The sequence below is a fragment of the Siphateles boraxobius genome, unplaced genomic scaffold (genome assembly GCF_051911475.1).
Source record: "Siphateles boraxobius isolate OS27281-9 unplaced genomic scaffold, OSU_SipBor_1 22, whole genome shotgun sequence".
Taxonomy (NCBI): domain Eukaryota; kingdom Metazoa; phylum Chordata; class Actinopteri; order Cypriniformes; family Leuciscidae; genus Siphateles; species Siphateles boraxobius.
This window is the reverse complement of record NW_027508833.1, coordinates 22,735,711-22,758,830: the sequence shown is the minus strand read 5'-3', so window position 1 is coordinate 22,758,830 and position 23,120 is coordinate 22,735,711. Positions and strand designations below refer to the sequence as shown.

The following is a 23,120-nucleotide window of genomic DNA, read 5'->3' as shown; positions in this document are numbered from 1 at the left end:
ACGGCTACGCCTTAGTTCTCTAGCTTCCTGGCTTCACCTAAGCCGATTGTCACTCCGGCTACGCTTTGGCCTCCACGATTTTTAGAAAAAAGTATCAAGTATGAAGTACATCTCAAAACATAACAATCATTTGGGCGTAAGCAGATTGTATGAAAATGTACATATGAGATTGTACGAATTAATACAAATTAGCCACCAATTCAGCAAAATGTAAAATAGTTAAGAAATGAGATTGACATGTTGTTATTATCAGAGACTTGAAGTTGGCTCGTTTGACTTAAAAACACCTTAGCAACTGCCTAGCAACAGCCCATCATCATAGCACAATGGTAGCACAAAGAAAATGTGAAAATCTAGTTGATAACTGCAAATTTTGCAGTAAGCATTAGTGAACTCCACAGTGTCCTACAGTAACACAAGCAGCTTTTATGGCAAATCCTGTCACCTTGTCCCACCAATCCTGCCTGGGCATCGCTGAGAGAGCGTCTCAAAATCCCTGAAGGGGTTTACAGTTCTGCAAGATCATAGGGTTTGCGATTTTGCCTCTTTGTCTCTTTGTCCACCAAGCCTATCTTATTTCCAACTGAGAGCTCTGCCGAGGCTTGCCTGTTCGGAGCAGCTGGGAAAGGCAATCGTCAACTCAGAGAAACTGAATGGTGTGAGACCACTTATTGCTGTAAAGGCCACCTGATCTCAACCCAATGACTTCACTTATGCTGTCAACACTTTGTTAAGCATCTTAGTCCTGAGTAAAATGTGTGAGAATGAAGTAGCTGAAGAGATGCCTTCTTATAATCAGTGTCAGATCAGCAGATTTTACAGCAGATGTGTCACAACATATTAAATAGACTGTTGGTAAGTATACAATTGTAAAATTGGCTTATCGATTCAGTAACAGGGAAAAAAAGTTTGATAAAGTTATCACATGTTCTCTTGATGCAATAATGCCAGAGAATGAATATTAGTCCAACACATTGTAAATAAACTGTTCTGTTTTACATGCAATGGGGTTCACAATTGTGAGACTTCTGGTGAAAATGCTTGTATTTTGCATATATATATATAACTAATTGAAATAAAGCTGAAATAACATCAATGCAAATATTAGATGAACATTTTAAACTTAAAGACTTAATATTAACTTAATATGAACTTAATATGAAAATATTTCATCGCCAACTAACCGAAAAAAGTGTAAGTTGAAGTACTAAAATAACTAAAAGTAAACAATAAAATCAAAAATTAGAAAGCACTGATGCATTAAAGCTAAAAGCTAAAAATGCTTGTTTTCAGGTACTTTAACATTTTTCTGGCAGCAGCTAATCATTTTCTAAAAAATATAAGTGAATTGTCACATTACATAATTAGCATTAGCAAAATGTTACGTTTTTGAAATTCCAATTACTTCCTTTAAAAGATTCCAGATATTCATATTATAGAGATTTTTTCCTCGCCAACATTTCCTGCTTTTAATCTTTGAAATCACACAATTACTTATAAACATACACACAGTTTTCAGACAATCGTGCTGCATGCTCTGGGATGCCTAGCAACCGAAAGTCTGTGCATGTTTGTCTATTCTGAGATGAGCTGCTAACTGCACTGTTGGAGGTTAATCTAGTGGTCGCAACAACCATGCTCTGAGCCTTAAAACCCCTGGCGTCGGATGTTCATCAATTCAAACATCTAGCAGGTCATGTTGACACCTGGTAAAGAGAACGAAAAGACAGATATGAACTCTTGGGAAAATAATGAGACCCAAAATACTGCTGTCAAGAGTTACGTAATTGTGGCATGCGGTTCTCCAAACTGTCGTTTTTGGCATCCAGCACACTTTTAAAAGACACTTTTGCAAAGAAGAATCCTATGAACTGAATGTCATAACACTGAATAAATCACCAAGAAATGAATGCAGTGTTTCTGTTCATTCACCAGGATTTGAAACAGGTGATGTGAGCCAGAAACTGCAGAAAAAACTAAGGTAGCATTGATCACTGCTTTCTCTAATAGACTAACCTCCCTATTTGCATGCATGATGGATTAAGTTCTTTAACCGGTGATCTTCTGAGCTATTTTTGCACCGAGATCATTTCTCTCACTCTCTTGATAAATGACATGACTCCAAACTCAGCTAATTAGGATGCAGCTCAAGTGTCAAGTGCAAAATTACTGCAAACAAAATGGTTCATTATGATTCTTTACATGTAATGTATATATCAGCTTATGCAAACTTTCCACAAGCATCACTGCGCATCAAAATATTCATGCAGCTGAAAATACAAAATAATTTTAGACGAATATGCTTGTACTCTGTCACTGACTAGATATGGCACTGACACTAAAACTCTGTAAACTTGAATTTTTTATTTTGGGTGAACTATACACAATACAGATTGTCACTATGCACGACACATATTGTTGCATTTTTGCGATATATTGCGACATGATATATTGTGACACCTCATTAATGATTCTTACATGCTTTGTTCATCACGATAATTTTCATGAATAACTGCAACTTTTATGAATTTTGAAACTTAAATGCAATTGCTTTTACCTAGGCGTTTTACCTTAAAGCTACAAACAAACTACACCATAGTTGCATGACTTCAACTTTATTTAAAAACATTTTACCCAAGAATTTGAATACTTAAGAGTTAGAATAGTTGGCAAGAGAATGTTTTTGTAAACACTATAATGATATTTAATGTCCCAGAAACCCCCTGTGTGAAACCTGTTAAGTTGTGGAAATTGCTTCATATTTCTTGTACACAGAGGTCCAATCAACCCAAAGCAATTTTAGTAGTCACAGAGAAGCTTGGCAACCACTGCAACATTTACTTTCAACTCTCTCTAAGCCTTCAGCAGTTGCTTGAGGGCTCAGATGTGGATACAGCAAGATATCAAGTATCTGAGGTCAGAGCAATCGCTAATTTCACTGATATGTGAGACACAAAGTATTGTAACTGTGTTAATTTGGCTAAATTCATTTGGGTAAATTTATGATTTCTGTAAGTCTTACAGGATATTTAATGAAAAGTACTTGTCCAAATGTCTCAGAGTCCAATCACTGATTTAAGAGTACACAACTTGAATAACATTTCAATGGCACCATTCACTTATCATCTTGACAATAAGGCATGTGTTGTGATTGGACTCCCATAAAAGGTGCAGAGATAACCAACTGACCAATCTCCCCAGGGATTTCAGCTAATAAGAGCAATCGTATTTATAGAGGGTCATTTTAATGCATCCACTCAATCACTGCCCGTCTCTCCCTGCAGCCCCTCAGAAGCACATTGAGTAACTGAAGGTGAGTTTTACTCACTATTACAAATGGCAGTCTGCTCTTCTGATATCTTCAAGGTGGTTTAAGATGCTACAGAAGGAACCTAGTTTGCAGTGGCCATCATTTTAGCATGTTGCGTCTATTTTAAGTGCCGTTCGTATTTTGTGGATGACACCTCTCTGATTGCTTTAGCCTGGTATGTTGTAACATTTTTATGGTTCTGTTTACTGCTTTTAAGACATAAACAACGATGTCTACGGAACGATTTGACTGCCATTACTGCAAGGACACTTTGCTCGGAAAGAAATACATCCTTAAGGAGGACACACAATATTGCACAAAATGCTATGAGAATCTGTTTGCTAACTGCTGTGAGGTGTGTTCTTTGCCGATTGGGTGCAACTGTAAGGTAGGTATTAGAAACAATTACCGCCATCACGATTCACACATTTACAGTACGTTTGAAAATTAGATTAATTACATTAAACTAATTATTTTTAATGCAACTGAACCAAAAGTTTGTGAGAGCAATTAATAAAGACTTAAAATGAGTGACAGAAAGTCAGAACAGGTTGGCAAGCTTCTAACCAGACTTTCTCTGCATGCATAATAAAGGACCTTTCCTACAAGGACCGGCACTGGCATGAAAACTGCTTCAAGTGCGCCAAATGCAGTCGATCATTGGTGGAAAAACCATTTGCTGCTAAAGATGACCTTATGCTTTGCACCGAGTGCTATTCTCATGAGTATTCTTCCAAGTGCAGCACCTGCAAGAAGACTATCATGCCAGGTAAAACGCTTTGCATCTTTATCTGTTTTGAAAAATTGAATTGTAACTATAATTATTTCATAAAAACATCTCATGAAATGTTAAGGATCTCAGTGTAAAAAGGTGGCCTTCTGCTCATGTGTTAGGATCACGAAAAATGGAGTACAAGGGGAACAGCTGGCATGAAACATGCTTTCTGTGTCAACGCTGTCAGCAGCCAATAGGAACCAAGTCTTTCATCCCTAAAGATAACAATTACTTCTGTGTCCCTTGTTTTGAGAAGCAATTCGCCTACCAATGTTGTGCTTGTAAAAAAGTAAGTCAAGCTTGCAAGGAATCAGACATTTGTAAAACAATATTACAGTGCTTATATTAAGTTATAGTTTAGCCAAAAATTACATCACGCATACCCTCATGTTTTTCCAAACAAGTATGGCTGTATTTTTAATGTGGCATACAAAAAGAAAAGGAAAATGTTTTGGGAAAAGAAAAATGCACTGGTAATTTTTTCATGCAACCGGGGGTTTTGAGATTCAAAAAGTATGCAAAAGCACCACATAGCCAAATTCTCACACAAACCTCTCATTTCGCACCAAAAGATGTGGCATATAGTGCATGAATTGAATGGACTGTACTTCCATAATACTTTATAGTGCTTTTGCATTTTTCTTCAACCATGAAAGCTTTGACCCCATTTATTGCAATTGTATTGAAATGAGCAAGCAGTATATGAGGATGAGTCAAAAATTGCTATGTTTCCATCCACCTATTTTTATGCAAATTTTGTGATATCACATTTACTAAAAAGGCTAGATGGAAATGCTAATATGTGCATAAATTCTAAACATTTGCATAAAACGTATACACTCAATTGAGGCAGATAATTTTTTTATCTGATAAGAAGACGTGCTGGGGTATATTTTACCTCCCAGAACTGTCTCACACACACTGTAAAAAGTGATCAGATGAAAATAAAAATAAAGTGAGGAAACCTGTTGCCTTAAAGTAAAAGTAATAGTAAAAAGTAAATAAACTTCATTAAGTTATGTTCATTTTTTTACTTATTTTTTTCAATACGCATGAAGTTTATTTACTTAATATTGTTAAGGCAACGGGTTTCCTCACTTTTTAAAGTTAAGTCAACTGATCACTTTTTTTGCATTTCCAAACAGGCATCCACCTTCAAATGCAAAATAACACGACAGCGTTTATTGAGCCAGTGGCTTCCCCATTTGCAGTAACTTAAATTTTTATTACAGATATTTTGCACCAGTTTCCCAGGAAGATAGTATTGTTCTCCTGAACACATGGGATGGAAATGGTGCTTTTATTCGCAAATGTTTTATGTCGCATTCCAATTTTGCGCATTCCAATTAAGTTAAATTCCCAACTTTAGATGGAAACATAGTTAATGACAGAATGTTTTTGAAACTCTCATGTTGTGAGGGTTAATACTATGTCTGTTTAGTTTCATTGTGCGTTGGTTCAGTTTTCCCTGAAAACTAGGAGGCAATTTCGGATTCAGCCCTAGTTTCCTAGTGTGTACCAGTTTGTTTCCTTAGTTACTGATTATCACCATGTGTCTGATTGAATTCTCCCTGAGTATTTATACCTCTGGTTCAGTTCCGTTCTCTGTCAGTTCTCGTCTAGAAAGGGGTTTGTTCCTGTGATCTCCTGAGTTTTTGGAGGTTTAATTAAGCCAGTTATTTGAATCATCTTCATGAGTGATACCTGCAAACGTGATCAACTCATTAAACTCTATTTTACGTTTTAACTAATTGGTGGTTAAAGTTGTGTTTTCTCATGAGATCGGGTTAGAACTTTCATTTTTGAGTGAACTATTCCTTTAAATGTGCAATATTGTCCTACACTTAATGTTCTGTACTGAAATCCACACTTTCAATTCTGTAGTCCATTACAACTGGAGGTGTCACGTATCTCGATAAGCCCTGGCACCGTGAGTGTTTCACTTGCATTGGATGCAAGAGACAACTGGCAGGCCAGCGCTTTACCTCGAGAGAAAACTACCCATACTGCCTGGATTGCTTCAGCAATCTGTATGCCAAGAAGTGTGTGGGCTGCACTAAGCCAATTACTAGTATGTTTTCATTTTTTACATCTGGCGGCTATTTTTATACGCCTCTAAATTAAAATTAAAAATTACATCAGCATCGTACTTGACTGTAAAACAACTATGTGTGTGTGTCCAGGCTTGGCAGGTGCTAAGTACATCTCGTTCGAAGAGCGGCAGTGGCACAGTGAGTGTTTCACGTGTATGCAGTGCTCTGTGTCTCTGGTGGGCCGTGGATTCCTCACCCAGCGGGATGACATCCTGTGCACCGACTGTGGAAGGGAGAAGTGAGGTCCAGGGTCAGACAACCACAACAGCAGCACAGCGTCCAAATGTTGCAGGAAAGCTATTGAAGGCAAAATAGATTTAGATTTGACTTCTGCTCACATAAATGGAATGATGAATAAACATGAACAATGAATAGATTAATTATCTGTGTTGCCTGCTGATTAGGATGCTTAATGTTTTGTTTAATAAGTTTACAGTAATGAAAATTTGGAAACAATTGTCCTCATAAAGCGTGGAATAATATTGAAAATGTTTGAAAAGGTCAAGCACACACAACTTGCGCTTTTAGTCAATAAACTTGTGTTTTCTTCTGGTCTACTGCCTGTTTTTTTAATCTAAAGACACATAAACATGCACTTCCACATACTACAACTACAATGCATGCATTACGTAATGGCCACTATGAATGAGGTGAAAGGTGGGAATGATTCTATATCTATATATATATAGGGCATCTGAGCTAAGCTTATACATCTCTGAGATATATTTTTGGTTTATTTTCCTTGGATAGAAAGACTACATTTTACATGCATAAAACGTCCCGGGTTACGTATGTAACCCTAGTTCCCCGAAGGGACGGACGCTGCGTGAAATCGCAGTGGGAACGCCCTCAGCGTGACGCGTCTGAAGCATGAATGAAATCAGTCAATGGAGAGAATGAGCGTACGGCGAGTGACGTCATCGACCAGGAAGCTATAAATATCCCCTGAGTACACAACACGCCAGCTTAAAAGTTACTGAAGCAGCGACCCAAGGGGATGCCGAGAGTATGGCAGGACACGCAGCGTCCGTCCCTTCGGGGAACTAGGGTTACATACGTAACCCGGGACGTTCCCCTTCAGGGACTACCGCTGCGTGAAATCGCAGTGGGAACGCAATACCCACATCCCCATACGACCAAATCCCCGTCGTGTGTCATTAGGAGACACAAACCGACGAGAGAACCTGAGCCCCGGGAGTGGAGCTAAGATCGAGGGAATAAAATCTAACGAAAGTGTGCGGTGAGGACCAGCCTGCCGCATCACAAACGTCCTGAAGAGAAGCTCCTGAAAGAAGAGCTGTAGAAGCAGCCATACTCCGGGTGGAATGAGCCCTTACAGCCAAAGTGAAGGCTGATGGGCCGAACCATAAGCAAGTGAGATGGCCTCGACCACCCACTTGCTCATCCTTTTTCTAGATGCAGGACACCCTTTCTTAGGTGACCCAAACAGAAGAACATTTGTTCCGATCTCCTCCACAGGGCAGCTCTGTGGACGTAAGCATCAAAACCCAAACTGGGCACAGCAAATTAATTTTCTCCTGGTCTGACGTCAGAAAAGGCGGAGGACAGAAAACCTGCAGAACTATAGGTCTAACTGAAACAGTTGGAACCTTAGGAACATAACCTGGTCTCGGAAAGAGAAAGGCCTTAACCAACCAGGAGCAAATTCCAGGCACGAGGGAGCCACCGAAAGTGCTTGAATATCTCCAATTCTTTTTAGAGATGAGATAGCGAGAAGGATAGTCTTTAGAGTAAGAAACTTTTCCGAAACTTCCTCGATGGGCTCGAAAGGAGCAAGGGAGAGACCTTCTAAGATGACGGCCAGATCCCAAGCTGGTACCCTTGTGCGAACTGCAGGCCTCAGCCTCAAGGTGACACGAAGGAAGCGAGACATAAGCGGGTGTTTCCCGAGGGAACCTCCACTTGAAGGGGTGTGGTAAGCAGCTAAGGCCGCCACATACACCTTCAGTGTGGAGTGGGATAACCCTGTGGAGAGACGGTCCCGCAGGAAATCCAGGACTGTACCAACCGGGCAGTTAACTGGGTCCTGCTGGCGCTCTCCACACCAAGAGGTGAAAAGTTTCCACCTCGCGGCATATAACTTCCTCGTGGAGGGAGCTCTGGATCGGAGGATGGTCTCAACGACCTCAGCCGAGAGACCAGAATCTATGAGCTGGGCCCCCTCAGAGGCCAAGCCCACAGCCTCCATAGCTCTAGACGGGGGTGAAGGATCGACCCACTCGCCTGAGAGAGCAGATCTCTCCTGATCGGTATCTCTAGGGGAGAGCCGTTGAGGAGAGACACTAGGTCCGCAAACCATACCCGGGCCGACCAGAACGGGGCTATTAGCAGGAGACTGAGCCCGTCCCGGCGAACCCTCTCCAGAACTCCTGGGAGCAGAGCGATCGGGGGAAAAGCGTACAAGCGTGACCTCGGCCACGGATGTACCATCGCATCCAACCCCAGCGGGGCTGGATGGCTGAGAGAGAACCACAGCGGGCAGTGTGATGTTTCTCGAGAAGCAAATAGGTCTACCTCGGCAAGACCGAAATGTTTCCATAGGAGTTCCACCACCTCGGGGTGAAGACTCCATTCCCCGGGCCTCGGCCCCTGTCTTAACAGGATGTCTGCCCCCTGATTTAAATACCCCGGGAGATAAAAGCTCTCAGAGAAAGAATTTTCCCCTGGGACCATAGAAGGATCTGACGTGCCAGTTTGTACAGCGGGCGAGAACGCAAACCCCCCTGATGGTTGATATAAGAAACCACCGATGTGTTGTCTGTCTGGACAAGAACATGGTGGCCCCTTAGGTCTGGGAGGAAGTGTTTCAGAGCCTGAAACACCGCCAACATCTCTAGGCAGTTTAAGTGCCACAGACGATGATGGTCCTCCCACAGACCCTGAGCCCACCCGTGAGAGAGGCATCTGTCATTAGCATAACGCGACGACAAGGAGCTCCTAACACAGGGCCTTGGGACAGAAACCAAGGATCTTTCCACATGATCAGGGCGTGATGACACCGTCGCAAACTCACGATCATGCGAAGCGGATTTCCCCTCGGGGAGAATCCCTTGGTCCTGAGCCACCACTGTAACAGTCTCATGTGCAAGAGGCCAAGAGGTATCACGTTGGACGCAGCTGCCATGAGACCTAGCAGTCTCTGGAACTATTTTACAGTGGATGACTGGCCTAGCTTGACCTGATCTACTGCAGCGAGAATCAAAGCAATACGAGCAGGTGACAATCGTGCCTGCATCGTCGTTGAATCCCACACTACACCTAGAAAAGTGGTTCTCTGTAATGGAGAAAGAACACTCTTTTTGGCGTTGAGCCTCAGCCCCAGTCACTTGATATGAGCAAGAACGACATCTCGGTGCCGAACCGCCTGTTGTTCCGATTGAGCTAGAATCAAGCAATCGTCTATTTAGTACAGAAAGCGGATGCCCTGTAACCTCAGCGGGGCTATAGCAGCATCCGTACACTTCGTGAATGTTCAGGGTGACAGTGCTAGGCCGAACGGAAGAACCCGATATTGGTACGCTTCGCCCCCGAAAGCGAACCTCAGGAACTTCCTGTGTTGAGGGAGGATAGATACATGGAAGTAAACGTCCTTTAGATCTATCATGACAAACCAGTCCTCGGATCTGATTTGAACATCCCCAGTGACAGACACAGCGCCCTGTAACGTACTGGCAGGGAACAGCTGGTCTGGGCACTCCACAACCCTCCTCGGAGGGGGCGAGCGTCCCTCGGGAAATCGCTCGCCGAGTCTCTCTACGCCCTGTGAAGGCAGGGTTAGTAGAGCAGACCACTGAGGGCATCGGAAAAGACAGGGCACCGTGTTCTTGTGCAGTGAACTCAGGTCTTTCACGATAGGGACCACCCTCAGAACCCTGACGTTCAGCACGTCAGGATTTTTTTTTTTTTTTGATGAAGTAGTATCCTAACTCCCTGCTGGGTGGGGGACCCATTCCGCCAGGAACTCTACTAAGGGAACCAGCCTCTCGAGGCTGGCCTCCGGATGAACATCCCGAGTGACAGACACAGCGCCCTGTAACATACTGGCAGGAAACAGCTGGTCTGAGCACTCCACAACCCTCCTTGGAGGGGGCGAGCGTCCCTCGGGAAATCGCTCGCCGAGTCTCTCTACGCCCTGTATAGGCAGGGTTAGTAGAACAGACCCCTGAGGGCATCGAGAAAGACAGGGCACCGTGTTTTTGTGCGGTGAACTCAAGTTTTTCCCGATGGGGACCACCCTCAGAGTCCTGACGTTCAGCCCGTCAGGACTTTTTCGACGCGGCCTTTCTGGCGACAATGACTGTCCTCAGATCAGTCCTGCCCCGAGAAGGCCGCGCCGGAGAGCACCCCGCCTCGTCCCTCCAGTTTCTCTGCAGGGGGGCACGAGACGTGACACTCCGCTTCTGCTGTGCTCTTTTTGAAGACGAACTCGACGAAAGACTTTGCTCTGGTTGAACATTCTGCGTGACAGACACAGTGCCCTGTAACGGCGCACCGGCAGGGAACGACTGGTCTGAACACACTAGAACCCTCCTTAGAGGCGGCGAGCGTCCCTCGGGAAAGCACTCGCCAGACCCTTCTACGCCCTGTTTCGGCAGGGTTAGTAGGACGGGCCCCTGAGGGCGCCGGGAGAGACAGGGCACCCTTAAGGGAGGTGAACGCAAGTCTCTCTCGGCGGGGACCCCCCTCAGATTTCCTTTGAGCAGGTCGGCCTGAAAAGCCTGCATAAAAGTCATCGTATGCAAACATGCAGCCGCCTGCCGAGCCACCGAGTAAGCCTTCCCCACCAGCACAGAGGTATATATATTTATTTATTTATTTATTTTTTGGTGGAAGAGCCGGTGCTTTAAGTGAAGACGATGAAGCAGGAGAGAGATAGCTCGCAAGCGTCTCCTCCGCCTACAGTATCGTCACATAACCAGCAGATTTAGCACCAACAATGTTACCATAAGCATTGGACTGACTTGTGTAAATTCTGCTTGAAACCGGTCTAACCCAGGTCTTTGAAACCTCAGCATGAAGATCTGGGAAGAACGGTAAGCACCGGCTAGAAGGTTGAGGTCGTGCAGACAGAAATCTATCATCTAGATTGCTTTTAATTCTAGAAACCTGTCTATCAGCTGGCCACTCGATACTGTTATTTTTTTTAATTTTTTTTAGCTTTTCAACAGCCCGAGATAATACATCCATCAAACCTTCTTCATTTGCAGTATAATGTGATAAACTAGTTTTCTCTGATAATAAACTTTCGACATCCAGCTCCTCAGAACTGGAAAATCTCAATTCAACATCATCATGTGCCTCCACCCGGGCAGAAGTAACCGCCGCAGCGCGTGCTTCCAGAGCCGGGTGAGAGGCACTAGATCTCGTCGGAGATAGCTGAGATTGGGCGGAGCCCGTCTCAACGTCGCCAGCGAGATCCATCTGCGAGCCCCAAGACAAGCGCCGCCGCTCTGCCTCAACAGAAGCGGGACCCGAGCCTCGGGGAGCTCGCAGCAAATCACTCTCCTCGAAGAGCGATCGCCGCGAGCGCAGAGTTCTCAAGGGAAAACGCTCGCAATGCTGACAATCGACTCCCTCGAGAGCCGACTGGGCATTGCTGCACTCCCAAACAAGCCACACTTAGCTCGTGTGAATCCCCACCCGTGATGTGCCGAGTACAGGGGGGAACACACTTCTTATACTGCTCGCTCATATTGGTTTTTTTATATAAAATATATATAGTGAAAACTCCTGACAAAACAGACAAACACAATCGACAGATTCAGACACACACAGAGCTGCTGAAGTAACTAAAAGCTGGCGTGTTGTGTACTCAGGGGATATTTATAGCTTCCTGGTCGATGACGTCACTCGCCGTACGCTCATTCTCTCCATTGACTGATTTCATTCATGCTTCAGACGCGTCACGCTGAGGGCGTTCCCACTGCGATTTCACGCAGCGTCCGTCCCTGAAGGGGAACGGCTATTTTGTTGTGGCATATACTAGCATAAACGCTAAACGTCACAAAAGAACACAAAATACCTTGATTTCATGGGGTTTTTACAGGGAGACTTTTCTGTTTAAGTTTCACTACCAAAATAAAATGAGTAGAGGTGCGTTTACGCCATGTCAGAATTACTGTAATTTTTAAGATTCTGACTTGTAAAAAGAATTCACATACTCGTAGAACTTGTAATTACAACTTGTAAACTCCGTATTTTTTGAGAGCTATAACTTGTATCTGACCGCTGCAGCGTCATGCCTACGGCTTCAAATATAGTAGTGACGTAGCTTGTTATATCATATTTTGCTGCAATTCCTATAATTGACTATTGGTAATGCAAAATATGTCTGAAAATAACCAGACCTAAAATACAGTTTAAAGTAGCATGCAGGAAAGAGCTGGACATTGTCTGTCCTGTTTAAATAAGATAAGTCAATTTAAAAGGCATTGGCACATTGACTAATACTACTGTATTGTGGATTTGTCTATTAATTGAGTCCAACAGCTCTAGGTAGTAATTATGGTAATCATAATGGTGTGAACACACCTATAATCTCATGTAGCCTAAGTGTAGAAGACATATTTAAACATATTTGTCAAAAATTAATGATTTATTTATAAATAATTACTGAGTGCACCTTTAACTATAATCCCACTCTAGGAAAACTTGGATCTAGGGTATACAAGGAATTTTTAACCAAAGGTTTTATGTCTTTGTGTCTTTCTTGGATATTTGGCATTGTGCAACCAGCCTATTCAGAGACATCAGAGTAAAAGCAGTAAAACTGCTGACACCAACTTCCTCCCAGGATGAGAGTCACATGGTAAGGTCAAAATACACTTGAGCAACAAAGAAACGTCCCTAACACTGACAGCTTCTACACTAATGAGGTGAGACCGCTCTTTATTCGTTTCATTTAGCATTGTGGCTAACAAACACTGTATGGGAAATATTATTTGAATTGGTTGTATTTTTATGATTTAACCTAATGTTTTTGCTTTGTTTGCAGCATGTAGATTTCTGAGCTAATGAAGGCTGTTTTCTTTCTCTACCCAATATTTACTAGGTTTCTCATTTATTTTTAAGTGCCACTGAGAGCTGAATTAAGAGAAAATAACCATGAAAGTCTTTACTCCTGTGCTAGTCTTCCAAAAAATGCCCTCAGGGAGAGGCAGAGACAAATCCAGCATTCAATGTTTGGAGTGTTTTGGTAAAAACCTCTATATTGGGACCACAGAGGGACTCATCGAGTACATCACTGTAAATAGCGTGAGCGGTGAAGAGAGCCTCTCAGTGCGGGATGTGGGGAAGAGACAGATGGGCCGGAGCGGAGCAATCGGCCAGCTGACGGCGGTCCCTTTGCTGAACCATCTCTTAGTTCTCTGGGATGGTTCAGTTACGGCGCTTAACATGTTCTCCCTGGAACCCATTCCTACCCTGAAGAAAATCCAGAACGTGTCATTCTTCTATGTCAGTGAGTCAGCGGTTCACACTGATTCAGTGGAACTCATTACAGCTTCGGCCAAGAGGAAAATAGTGAGGATTTATAAGGTGTGTGTGGACAGATGGGAGTGCGTGAGACAGGTGGCTCTGCCGCAGGAGCCTGTAGTTCTGGCTGTGCATGGGACGTGTCTGTGTGTGGCCACTTGCGACAGATATTTTCTCCATGATTATCAGAGCCAAACCACCTTAGATCTTTTCCAACATAACCTGGGAAAACAAAATATCATTGCCAACAAATGTGGAAAAGGAGAATTCCTTTTAAATGGGCCTGGAAGTTTGGGTGAGAATTTTTATACCCTTATCTCATATGAGTCAAACACAAAAGAATTCAAAAAATATAAACTCAAAAATTTATCATTACATTTTTTCTCTTAGCAGTTATGCACCTTAGCAATTAAAGCAGTATTTAAATTATTGCCTAATTTATTTAAATGTTTATTACTTTTTAATTCCCTTTTATTTCCAATGATTTAGGCCTAGTTCAAATGAATTTTAGAATAAATAACTCATACTAAAGAGAGAACTCCATATTAACACACTTGAACTATAAAAGAGCAACTTCTGAAAAAATATTTTTTTATAATTTTATTATTATAATTTTTTAATTGAAACAATTGACCCATGAGAGCTTATTATTGTGCAAATTAATTATTTGCTTTAAAAAGTAAAGCAGCCCATATGTTATGCAGGCATGTTTGTGATGAGGAATGGTACTTCCCAGCATCCTCCTGTACAGTGGCCTGATGGAGTGGTGGACGCTGCAGTGCATTTCCCATATGTGCTGGCTCTACAAAATCAGACTGTTCATATCTACAGCATTCTGGACCAACAGCTGAAGCAAACTGTCCTTTTACAAAGTGCCAAATCTCTTGTATCAACAGAGGGTTGGTTTTTACAATTCAACATCAATCATTCATCAGTCAGTTCAGAGGCGCCATAATCCTTCTTGATTGCTCGTATATTAAGTTCTGCTACGTTTTAAAAATAGCATCTAATGGTCTAATTATATTGTTTCACCCAAAATATGCCACATCACAGAAGTAAAATGTGTTGCTTTATATACTGACTTGTACTGATGTAGTACTAAAGACTGAAACGTTTTTCCTTTGCGTTTTTCGTTTACAGACTACAATTTTGTCAAAATGATCCCTGTTCACACGGATTTGGGAAAACGACTAAAAACGCTGTAGGTCATGCCTGGCCAGTATTTGGCATGTCACTTTGTAAAGAGACCCTACGCGTCTACAGACTGAACACGTAATATGCATGCGCATTACCTCACTGTTTTCACAAATTCACATTTGTGTAGTTTACAAGATTATGATAAAGTTTTTAAAAACTTGGACATTGAAACCTGTTTTCAAAAGTTTGCATTTTCAGGCCCCCAAAACGCTGTTGTCTTGTAAACTAACAACCAAAACCCATAGAAAAGTTTTCAATTTTTAGTTGATAACGGTGTTGTGTAAATGGCCCCTAAGTGTACGTTTGCAATGATGTACTAAAATGGAAACTTTTTTCCTTTGCGTTTTTCAGGTACAGAGAGCAACGTTGTCAAAAAGATTCCCGTTCATACAGATATGTGAAAAGGACTATAAACGCTGTATTATTCTGTCAGGCCAGTAGTTGATGTCACTTTATAAAGATGCACTATTAGTGCCTTTAGATTGAACACGTAATATGCATGTGCATAATGTCACCATTTCCACAAATTCACGTTTTTGTAGTTTATACAAACAATAACGGCATCGTGTTCAAAAACTTAACTTTGAAACCCGTTTTCGTTCAGCCCCCCCAAACACCATTGCTGTGTAAATGAACGACCAAAGCACATTTTTTCCAGTTTTAGTTGTCAACGGTTACGGCCCCTAATACGTAATATATCTTGTCATACTTTTGAGTATGCATTCATTTAATGACACACTTTTAACTATTTCCTAACTCTTTCTTCTGTACTTCTCTTTCACTTTATAGAAAGTATTTTCGTTGTTGCTGACAAAGAGATTCACCGGCTGTCACCAGTTCCACTGGAGGATCAGATTCAAGACCTGGTTAAGAGACAGAGAGTTGATGAAGCCCTGACACTGCTGGACAGGGTTCAAGATCTCTTGCCAAATGATTTGTATAAGGTAAGACTATATAAAGTACTAAACAGAGTGGATTTATGTCTTATCCTCCACAAAGATGTAATCCATAAGCCAGTGTAAATCAAAGCAGTCTACAATACTAATAATGATTCAATGGCACAATAGATAGATAGATAGATAGATAGATAGATAGATAGATAGATAGATAGATAGATAGATAGATAGATAGATAGATAGATAGATAGATAGATAGATAGATAGATAGATAGATGGATAGATGATCGATTCTCTTCTTTCCTAGCTGTCCTTTGTTTAACATACATACATACATATTCTCAGCATACACTGCTACTTTAGAATGGTCATCAAAAAAGAAACAACACAGATTAATGGTGTAGTTACCGCATTTACCAGCAGGGGGTAATGGACTACGCTCTTTGACCCATTGGTGTCAATAATACCTCATTAATTCATCATATGCTAACACATGGATTATGTTTAATGGGTGGGTATATTTTTCTAAAAAACAGATTCATATGAGAATGAGAATAAATGCTTAAAGCATAGAAACCACACATATAATACCTTTAATGGTGTCATGGGGTCAATGAAAATAAGTAGGTCTGTGCCTGAGCTTCTTAGACACACTGAGCAAAGATAATTCATACGAGCACTTGAACCAGATGCACAGATGTCATTCCATTAGGATTGAAAATCATCTTACAACGGTATTAAGCAAAGATCAAAGATGCATTAGTTCACAGACTGAATGTATGAGCTCACATCAAATGTATACAAGATTATAGAATTAAATGTGTTCTAAGTTTAATATTTTATATATATACATATTTATTTTAATATTATTTTAACATTATTTTACATGTGTGTATATATATATATATATATATATATATATATATATATATATATATATATATATTGGAAAGGAAACTGATACATGGTTATGACAAAACAACAGCTCAGCTAAGATAGATCTCATATATCTCAATCCTTCATGCCATTCATCACTTTACTTTTAGGATCTACATAAAAATGTCATCTGTACATCTGGAATGATAAAGTTCTACAGAGAGGCTTTTGTGGAGGCAAAGGAGCTTTTTATGTAAGTAATGCTTTAACATTTAATTGTATTTGGGAAACCAGTTTGACAGCTTTTGCTTTAAAGATACATGAATACTGCAAATGACAGATTTTTGGAGTACATTCACAAGAAAATACTATTTCAGTCATTCCCATTTCACATATATAAATCAACGTGTTGCTGTTCATTAATTGTGAAATTTACTAGCAATTTCTAAGTGAAAACTGTAAGTACTGTAAATCCGAAACCAAAACTTTGTGCCGTGTAATCATTTATTTTCCAGTAAAGGTGAACTAGACCCAAGGGAAATCATTAGCCTTTATCCAGCTATGCCTGTTGTGAGTGAAGACTTTACACCTCAGACAACAGCAGTCAGCAATGCCAAGGACCTGTGGATGTTAAGTCGAGACGACTGGCCGACATTTCAGCAATACCTAAGCTTTTTGGATGACTTCTTGAGAGAAGTCAGGCCAACAGGACAGGGCCAAATATGTGCTCGGGACATTGACTCTGCGCTCTTTAAGCTGTATTTGGAACAAGCAGAATATGAAAAACTGGACCAGCTTGTGTCGTCGCTGAATGACTGTAACCTCCAAATGTGTGTGCCTGACTTGGAGCGACACAAAAGGTTTGCTCTCATCATTTGAGGCTACTTCAGCGTTTACAGGTTATTTTCTAGTGCACTTAAGAGCCAAACTAATTTCCTGCCATTTCAGGTTTTTCACACTTGGATTGCTCTATCAAAGCCAAGGCCAGCACTTCAATGCAATTCAGGTATCTTTGAATCATACTGAAAGATCAAGAGCGATGAGGATTGATGAATCAGGAAGGAAAGTAAGCTAGTTTTTTTTTTTTTTTCAGACCTGGGTTAAAATTGTGGAGGACCAGAGCGAAGAACCCTTACACATCCATGTCTTCCAGCATATAGTTAATACTCTCTCAAATCTGAAACATAAACCCATCATCTGGAAGTTTGTAGATTGGGTTCTTCAGAGAGATCAAGAGGCAAGTATATACTGTTTATCAACAGCAGAGGGCAGAGTTATACAGAATTCATTTAGTTTAGTTTACTCATTTGCCCCTGGCATGGCAATATAAAAGAATTTGAACAACCAAGCTGTAGAACAGCAATTTATCTAAAATAGATTTTTTTTGTAACAATGTACAAGTCTTTACTATCACTTTTGATCAATTGAGCGTGTCCTTGCTTAATAAAAGTATTGATTTCTTTAAAAAAGAAAATCTTTCTGACCCCAAACAGCATTTTGAACAGTATTTGATTTATTGCATTGCCAGCAATGTGTTTAAAATGCTTCTAAATCATGATCTTTATTTTAATATAGGCTGGAGTACTGATCTTTACAAAGATGCATGCAAGCAGCCATATTATGTTTGCTCCGGAGGAAGTCCTTACCATTCTCACCAACTACGCAGTTGCCATGATTCTTTACTTGGAATTTTTAGTCAATGAATTACACAGCAAGGTACTATTCTGCTTGTAGCCTGATGAGGATTTGTAGGGTCATGAGGAATCAGATTTACTTTGAATTACAAAAAAGCTTATATATATATATATACACACACACATATATATATATATATATATATATATATATATATATACACACACACATATATATATATATATATATATAAACAGTATTATTTTAATAAGTATATAATATCTATTAATATCTAAAATTAGATTTTATTCATTATTTTTTCAGTTTTCGTTTTAATTTTAGTTACATTTTTAGTAATTGTGATATTATGCGCTTTTGTCATTTTTAATAGTTAAAAAAAGAAAAGAAAATTCACATTGCTTTTATTTCAGTTTGTACTTTTAGTACTTTAACTTAAGTAAAATGAGAACTGTTGCAATGGCAACTAAAATAAGTTTTTCATATAATATTTTTATTTTATTTAAGTTTTATTTTACTGAACAGAAATGTGTAATAGTTTTAGGTTTAGTTAATGAAAACACTGGTATACATTTTTTTAAACATTCATAAAAAATGCTTCCTCTTCAGTCCAAAAAGAGATTTATTGAAACTAAGTTGCAAAAAAAAAAAAAACTTGTTCTGAACTTCTGCAATTCTGTGGCATCATATCAACACATAACCATCCACGTTTACACATCAGCACTGGGCGATCAGAAACTTCACCCGCTCATTCACAGTGACGTAATAAGGAGAACGCTGGATAAATGCTATTATTTCTAAGTCTCAGGAACGTATTACAGAAAGTTAAGTCTTAAATTAAAGACTAACAAGTTTCAAACAGAAATCACCATGGTTACTAAACAAATAGAACTCTAAAATTTGGATGAATCAACATAAAGGCCCATTCACACCAGTGACCATAAATACAACAATAAAAATACAGTTTTAAAAATTGTTCTAAATCTAAAAGAATAACAGAGTCAATATCACAACTAACAATACCGGCACAGAGAAACAACATTGCTGGAATCACTTTCACAACTTTTTTCAAGCTGATGAATAAAACTTTGACAGCCAATCAGAATGTATCCTGCTTTAAAGAGCTTGAGCATTTAAAGCAGCACATGACAGAACCGAAGAGTGTGCTTATAATAAAAAGAGTGATGTTGTGCGTTATTATGGACACTAATATAGTTATCGTTATAGTTATCTTTATAGCTATATCTTTACACAGCAGCAAAATGTGGACTATTTAAAAATGGTCAGTGAGCATAATGTGAAGGATCAGCCAACTCCAGTGTAAGGCTATGCGCTTCCCCTTTAATAACATATTTAAATAGATTTTCTTGAAATAGTTTCAAGTTACGTTTCGCCTAGCAACAACCTACATATCCCAGCATTAACTCTCCAGATAAATTGTTATTTGTTCACAAATCACTGTTAATTTTAACAGACAAGCAAGCAGACTGATGCCTAAAAACCTGTCTCTCATCTTAGTTCATTGCGATCTCACAAAGTTCTGTTATAATCAATGAAGCTGCCTCCACAATGAATCTCTTATTTACATAATAGTTGATTATAAAGAGAGGATTTGTGTGCTTTGTAGAACTCCGAAACACCAGAGTTTTGGTTCAGTATTAAACTTAACATGTCGGATTGGCCATTGCGTTCAAGAAATCGACAGATATGTGTGTGATTGCACAACGCTGCAAAATCACGTTGTAAATAGAAACCTTTGACGTTCTCCAGAGCGCAAACACAGATACGCACTGGAGTGTTTGCCAAATATGTTTAGCCAATTTGCTATTATTATGAAGAAAACTGATCCCAGCAGTTATGGGCAGCTTTTCCCTCGAAAAGCATTCGGAAGCAACAGCAGGCAATATTTTGAGTGAGATAATTCCATGCTAGTCTCAAGTCCATGGCCAGGGGAAGGCTAAGGCCCTGTCCCAAATGGCATATCTCATGTGCACTTGATTGTGTCCACAAGAGTCCACAAGACTGTGTCCCATTTTTCATTTGGGGTTTCAGAAGTGTGCCCGTGTGTTTAGGGTGCTATTTGGGACAAGGCCCAAGCCTTGCCCAGCCTTACACAAGCTCCACATATGTAGGTAAGAGGGTGAAAAATAATTGTGAAAAACTACAATGCAAAAGACATTATAAGTGGACCTCAGTGACAAACTGTTTGTAATGATAAATGACATGACTCCTTTAATGTCAGTTTTCCTTGACTGAAAATTCCATTTAAGAAGCACATTTTCTATTCGCAGGAGGAAAAGCATCATGCCATGCTCATCTCATCATACGTCAAATGGATACTGCACTCAATCGAGGGTGACTACAGTAATGACACCAGCAGGGAAGAGATGAGACATAAACTACAGATGTTACTATGGCAATCTTCTTTATATAATGCTGATACTATATATGGTGAGCACAACACATGCGGATAAAGACCTTTGATACACTGTCAGGAAAAATGTAGAAAAGCTGTCACTGGGGCATAGCCTTAAGGTAAAAAAGGTGTACTTTTTGTAAGTGACAGCTTTTGTAACTTTTTTTCTGAGAGTGTACTTCAAATTTTGTTTTCAGTTCCTTATACAAAGAGTCCATGGTTGAAATAAACCGCTATACCCTCCATTGTCACAGAGCAAATAACATCCTCGTCTCTTCATGTGGAGAAAGCAATTTTGCTTGGGAAATCTGGTAAACACAAAAAGGCCCTGCAGGTTTTGGTCTATGAAGAAAAAGACCAGCAGGCTGCTGCAAGCTACTGTTGGAGGACCTCTGCTGGACGAGATGGGAAGTTCACACAGGGAATGTTCCTCACCCTGCTTCAAATCTACCTCGAGTCCACTCATCATGTGATCGCGGCCGTGGACCTGCTGAACCAAAATGCAGCGTCTTTTGATTTAGTCAGTGTGTTGAGGGTGCTGCCGGGCTCCTGGTCTCTCAAACTGGTCCTGCGGTTCCTGTGTGAATCAATGAGACGAACGGTGCATGACAAAAGAATGAGAGGTCTGGAGATGAGCCTAGCCAGGGTGGAAACTCTAAGACACAAGCATGCCTGGGTGAGACATACTCTAAATGAAGCCATTTAAAATGAAAAAAGAGCATCTCGAATATTCAGTATTACTAATGTAATTCTTTATGCTCCCAGATGGAAGCAACGCATGAAAAAATCAGAGTTGACAGAGGATGTGTTTGCCGTTCATGCCAGAAATGTCTAACAGGGCCCGAGTTCCTGCGCAGGCCGACAGGAGAGCTGACACACATTTCCTGTCATGGTGCTGAAAGCGGTCACTGAACAACAGACACACTATTATTCACACCTATTCCCATTTACACTGCTTTTATTCTCCTAGCAGATGCTGCCTTACTAGGTTGCTTACAATAAAGACTGTAATTACTTGACAGCAAGGCAATTACTAGGACAAATTGCTGAGAATATATGGCGCAAGCTAAGCTAGCCACAAACACCAAAACAGGAAAACCACAAACACCACCAGGAAACCACAACAACTGTACATAGGCCTACAATGCACTTTTACTACACCACAATATACAGTAGCTGGGATGATACTGTAAAATTTATATTTTCCTGTAGGACTCAATATATAATATTACAATTTCAAATAAGTCTTTTAAATTTAATTTTTTTCTATTTCAATATATTTTATAATGTAATTTATTCCTCTGAAGGTAAAGCTGAATTTTCAGCATCATTACTCCAGTCTTCAGTGTCACATGATCCTTCAGAAATCATTCTAAACTGATTTGCTCCTCAAGAAACATTTATTATTATCCTCAATGATAAAAAATGATAATTTGATGAATATGAAGTTCAAAAGAACAGCATTTATTTAAAAAAAAAAAAAAAATATATATATATATATATATATATTGTGAAAATTTATAAATGGCTTTACTCTCACTTTTGATCATTTTAATGCATACTTGCTGAATCAAAGTCTTAATATCAAATTTCAAATAAAATCATTTTTGGCATTAATGTTTTTTTAAATATGCACTTTCTCTGCAAATAACTGACATACAAGTACAAGCCAAAGCCTAGGCATGCCAGTATAAATAAAAATAAACTATTCTTTTCAACCATGTTCATTCATGCTTCATATAGATTCATTGAGGCTTTATGTCTTATGACTCAGCTGAAATCAGCTTTGCATACTATAGTCCTCGACATAAGTGCCAGAGAACAAACTATATAATAAACAAGTCGACATGGTTGGCTCAGCTCTGTCTGCTTCTAGCCCAAGCATGGTGTGGAACTGGCAGCCTGACAAACCCAGGCAACACACCACTTCAGGACATGATGGTGCTCTCCAGACAAGCCACCTTATGTGGACAAATTCTTAGACCAGACTGTTTAGTTTGTGGACATGAAAAAATAAATGAGAAAAACACCTCGAATATGTTATACACGTGAATCATATACCGAACAGACTGTAATATATCAAAGTGAATCACTGTTGCATGAAGTCTTCTGCTTCCATTCCTGTTTTGAATAAATGTCTTGCTATACTCTCTTCCTATCTGGCTTTAAGTGGAGTTTAAACAAAGATTAAATATAGATTAATGTGAAAAACTATCTATTTGTATGTAAATATATATATGTAGTGTCTATATGAATTGTGTTCATAAGCATTATTCATAGGCCAAATTAGCCAAAGTAATGCATTTTGAGAGCACGTGTATTTTCTCACAAATCTCACAAAACATTATTAAATTTATAACATTATTTCTCAAATTGACATGACCTTTATGCAGTTTTGAGATCTAAATAG

At 40.0% G+C, this 23,120-nt stretch overlaps 2 protein-coding genes across 2 annotated transcripts; both read left to right on the top strand.

Annotated features, from left to right (window-relative positions):
• The first annotated feature begins 1,009 nt into the window (after positions 1 to 1,009).
• fhl5 (four and a half LIM domains 5) lies at positions 1,010 to 6,732 on the top strand. Its single transcript, XM_077238199.1, has 6 exons — positions 1,010 to 3,313; positions 3,528 to 3,698; positions 3,905 to 4,079; positions 4,205 to 4,374; positions 5,970 to 6,156; positions 6,269 to 6,732. Exons 2-6 carry the CDS (start codon positions 3,540 to 3,542, stop codon positions 6,418 to 6,420), a joined length of 843 nt encoding a protein of 280 aa, XP_077094314.1. The 5' UTR covers positions 1,010 to 3,313; positions 3,528 to 3,539; the 3' UTR covers positions 6,421 to 6,732.
• Positions 6,733 to 12,968: 6,236 nt separating this feature from the next.
• On the top strand, positions 12,969 to 21,800 carry LOC143746901 (transforming growth factor-beta receptor-associated protein 1). Its single transcript, XM_077239138.1, has 11 exons — positions 12,969 to 13,967; positions 14,377 to 14,571; positions 15,659 to 15,813; positions 16,812 to 16,894; positions 17,157 to 17,501; positions 17,590 to 17,647; positions 17,735 to 17,878; positions 18,217 to 18,357; positions 20,586 to 20,745; positions 20,965 to 21,386; positions 21,476 to 21,800. Exons 1-11 carry the CDS (start codon positions 13,304 to 13,306, stop codon positions 21,620 to 21,622), a joined length of 2,514 nt encoding a protein of 837 aa, XP_077095253.1. The 5' UTR covers positions 12,969 to 13,303; the 3' UTR covers positions 21,623 to 21,800.
• Positions 21,801 to 23,120: the final 1,320 nt, after the last annotated feature.

What these genes read in the sequence shown, in the direction of transcription:
- fhl5 (XM_077238199.1), top strand. Translation starts at nt 3,540, where the DNA reads ATGTCTACGGAACGATTTGACTGCCATTACTGCAAGGACACTTTGCTC. An exon ending in CGATTGGGTGCAACTGTAAG is followed by an intron (nt 3,699 to 3,904) that starts GTAGGTATTAGA and finishes TGCATAATAAAG; the next exon opens with GACCTTTCCTACAAGGACCG. An exon ending in CTGCACTAAGCCAATTACTA is followed by an intron (nt 6,157 to 6,268) that starts GTATGTTTTCAT and finishes GTGTGTGTCCAG; the next exon opens with GCTTGGCAGGTGCTAAGTAC.
- LOC143746901 (XM_077239138.1), top strand. Translation starts at nt 13,304, where the DNA reads ATGAAAGTCTTTACTCCTGTGCTAGTCTTCCAAAAAATGCCCTCAGGG. An exon ending in AAATGGGCCTGGAAGTTTGG is followed by an intron (nt 13,968 to 14,376) that starts GTGAGAATTTTT and finishes TATGTTATGCAG; the next exon opens with GCATGTTTGTGATGAGGAAT. An exon ending in GAGGCAAAGGAGCTTTTTAT is followed by an intron (nt 16,895 to 17,156) that starts GTAAGTAATGCT and finishes TTTATTTTCCAG; the next exon opens with TAAAGGTGAACTAGACCCAA.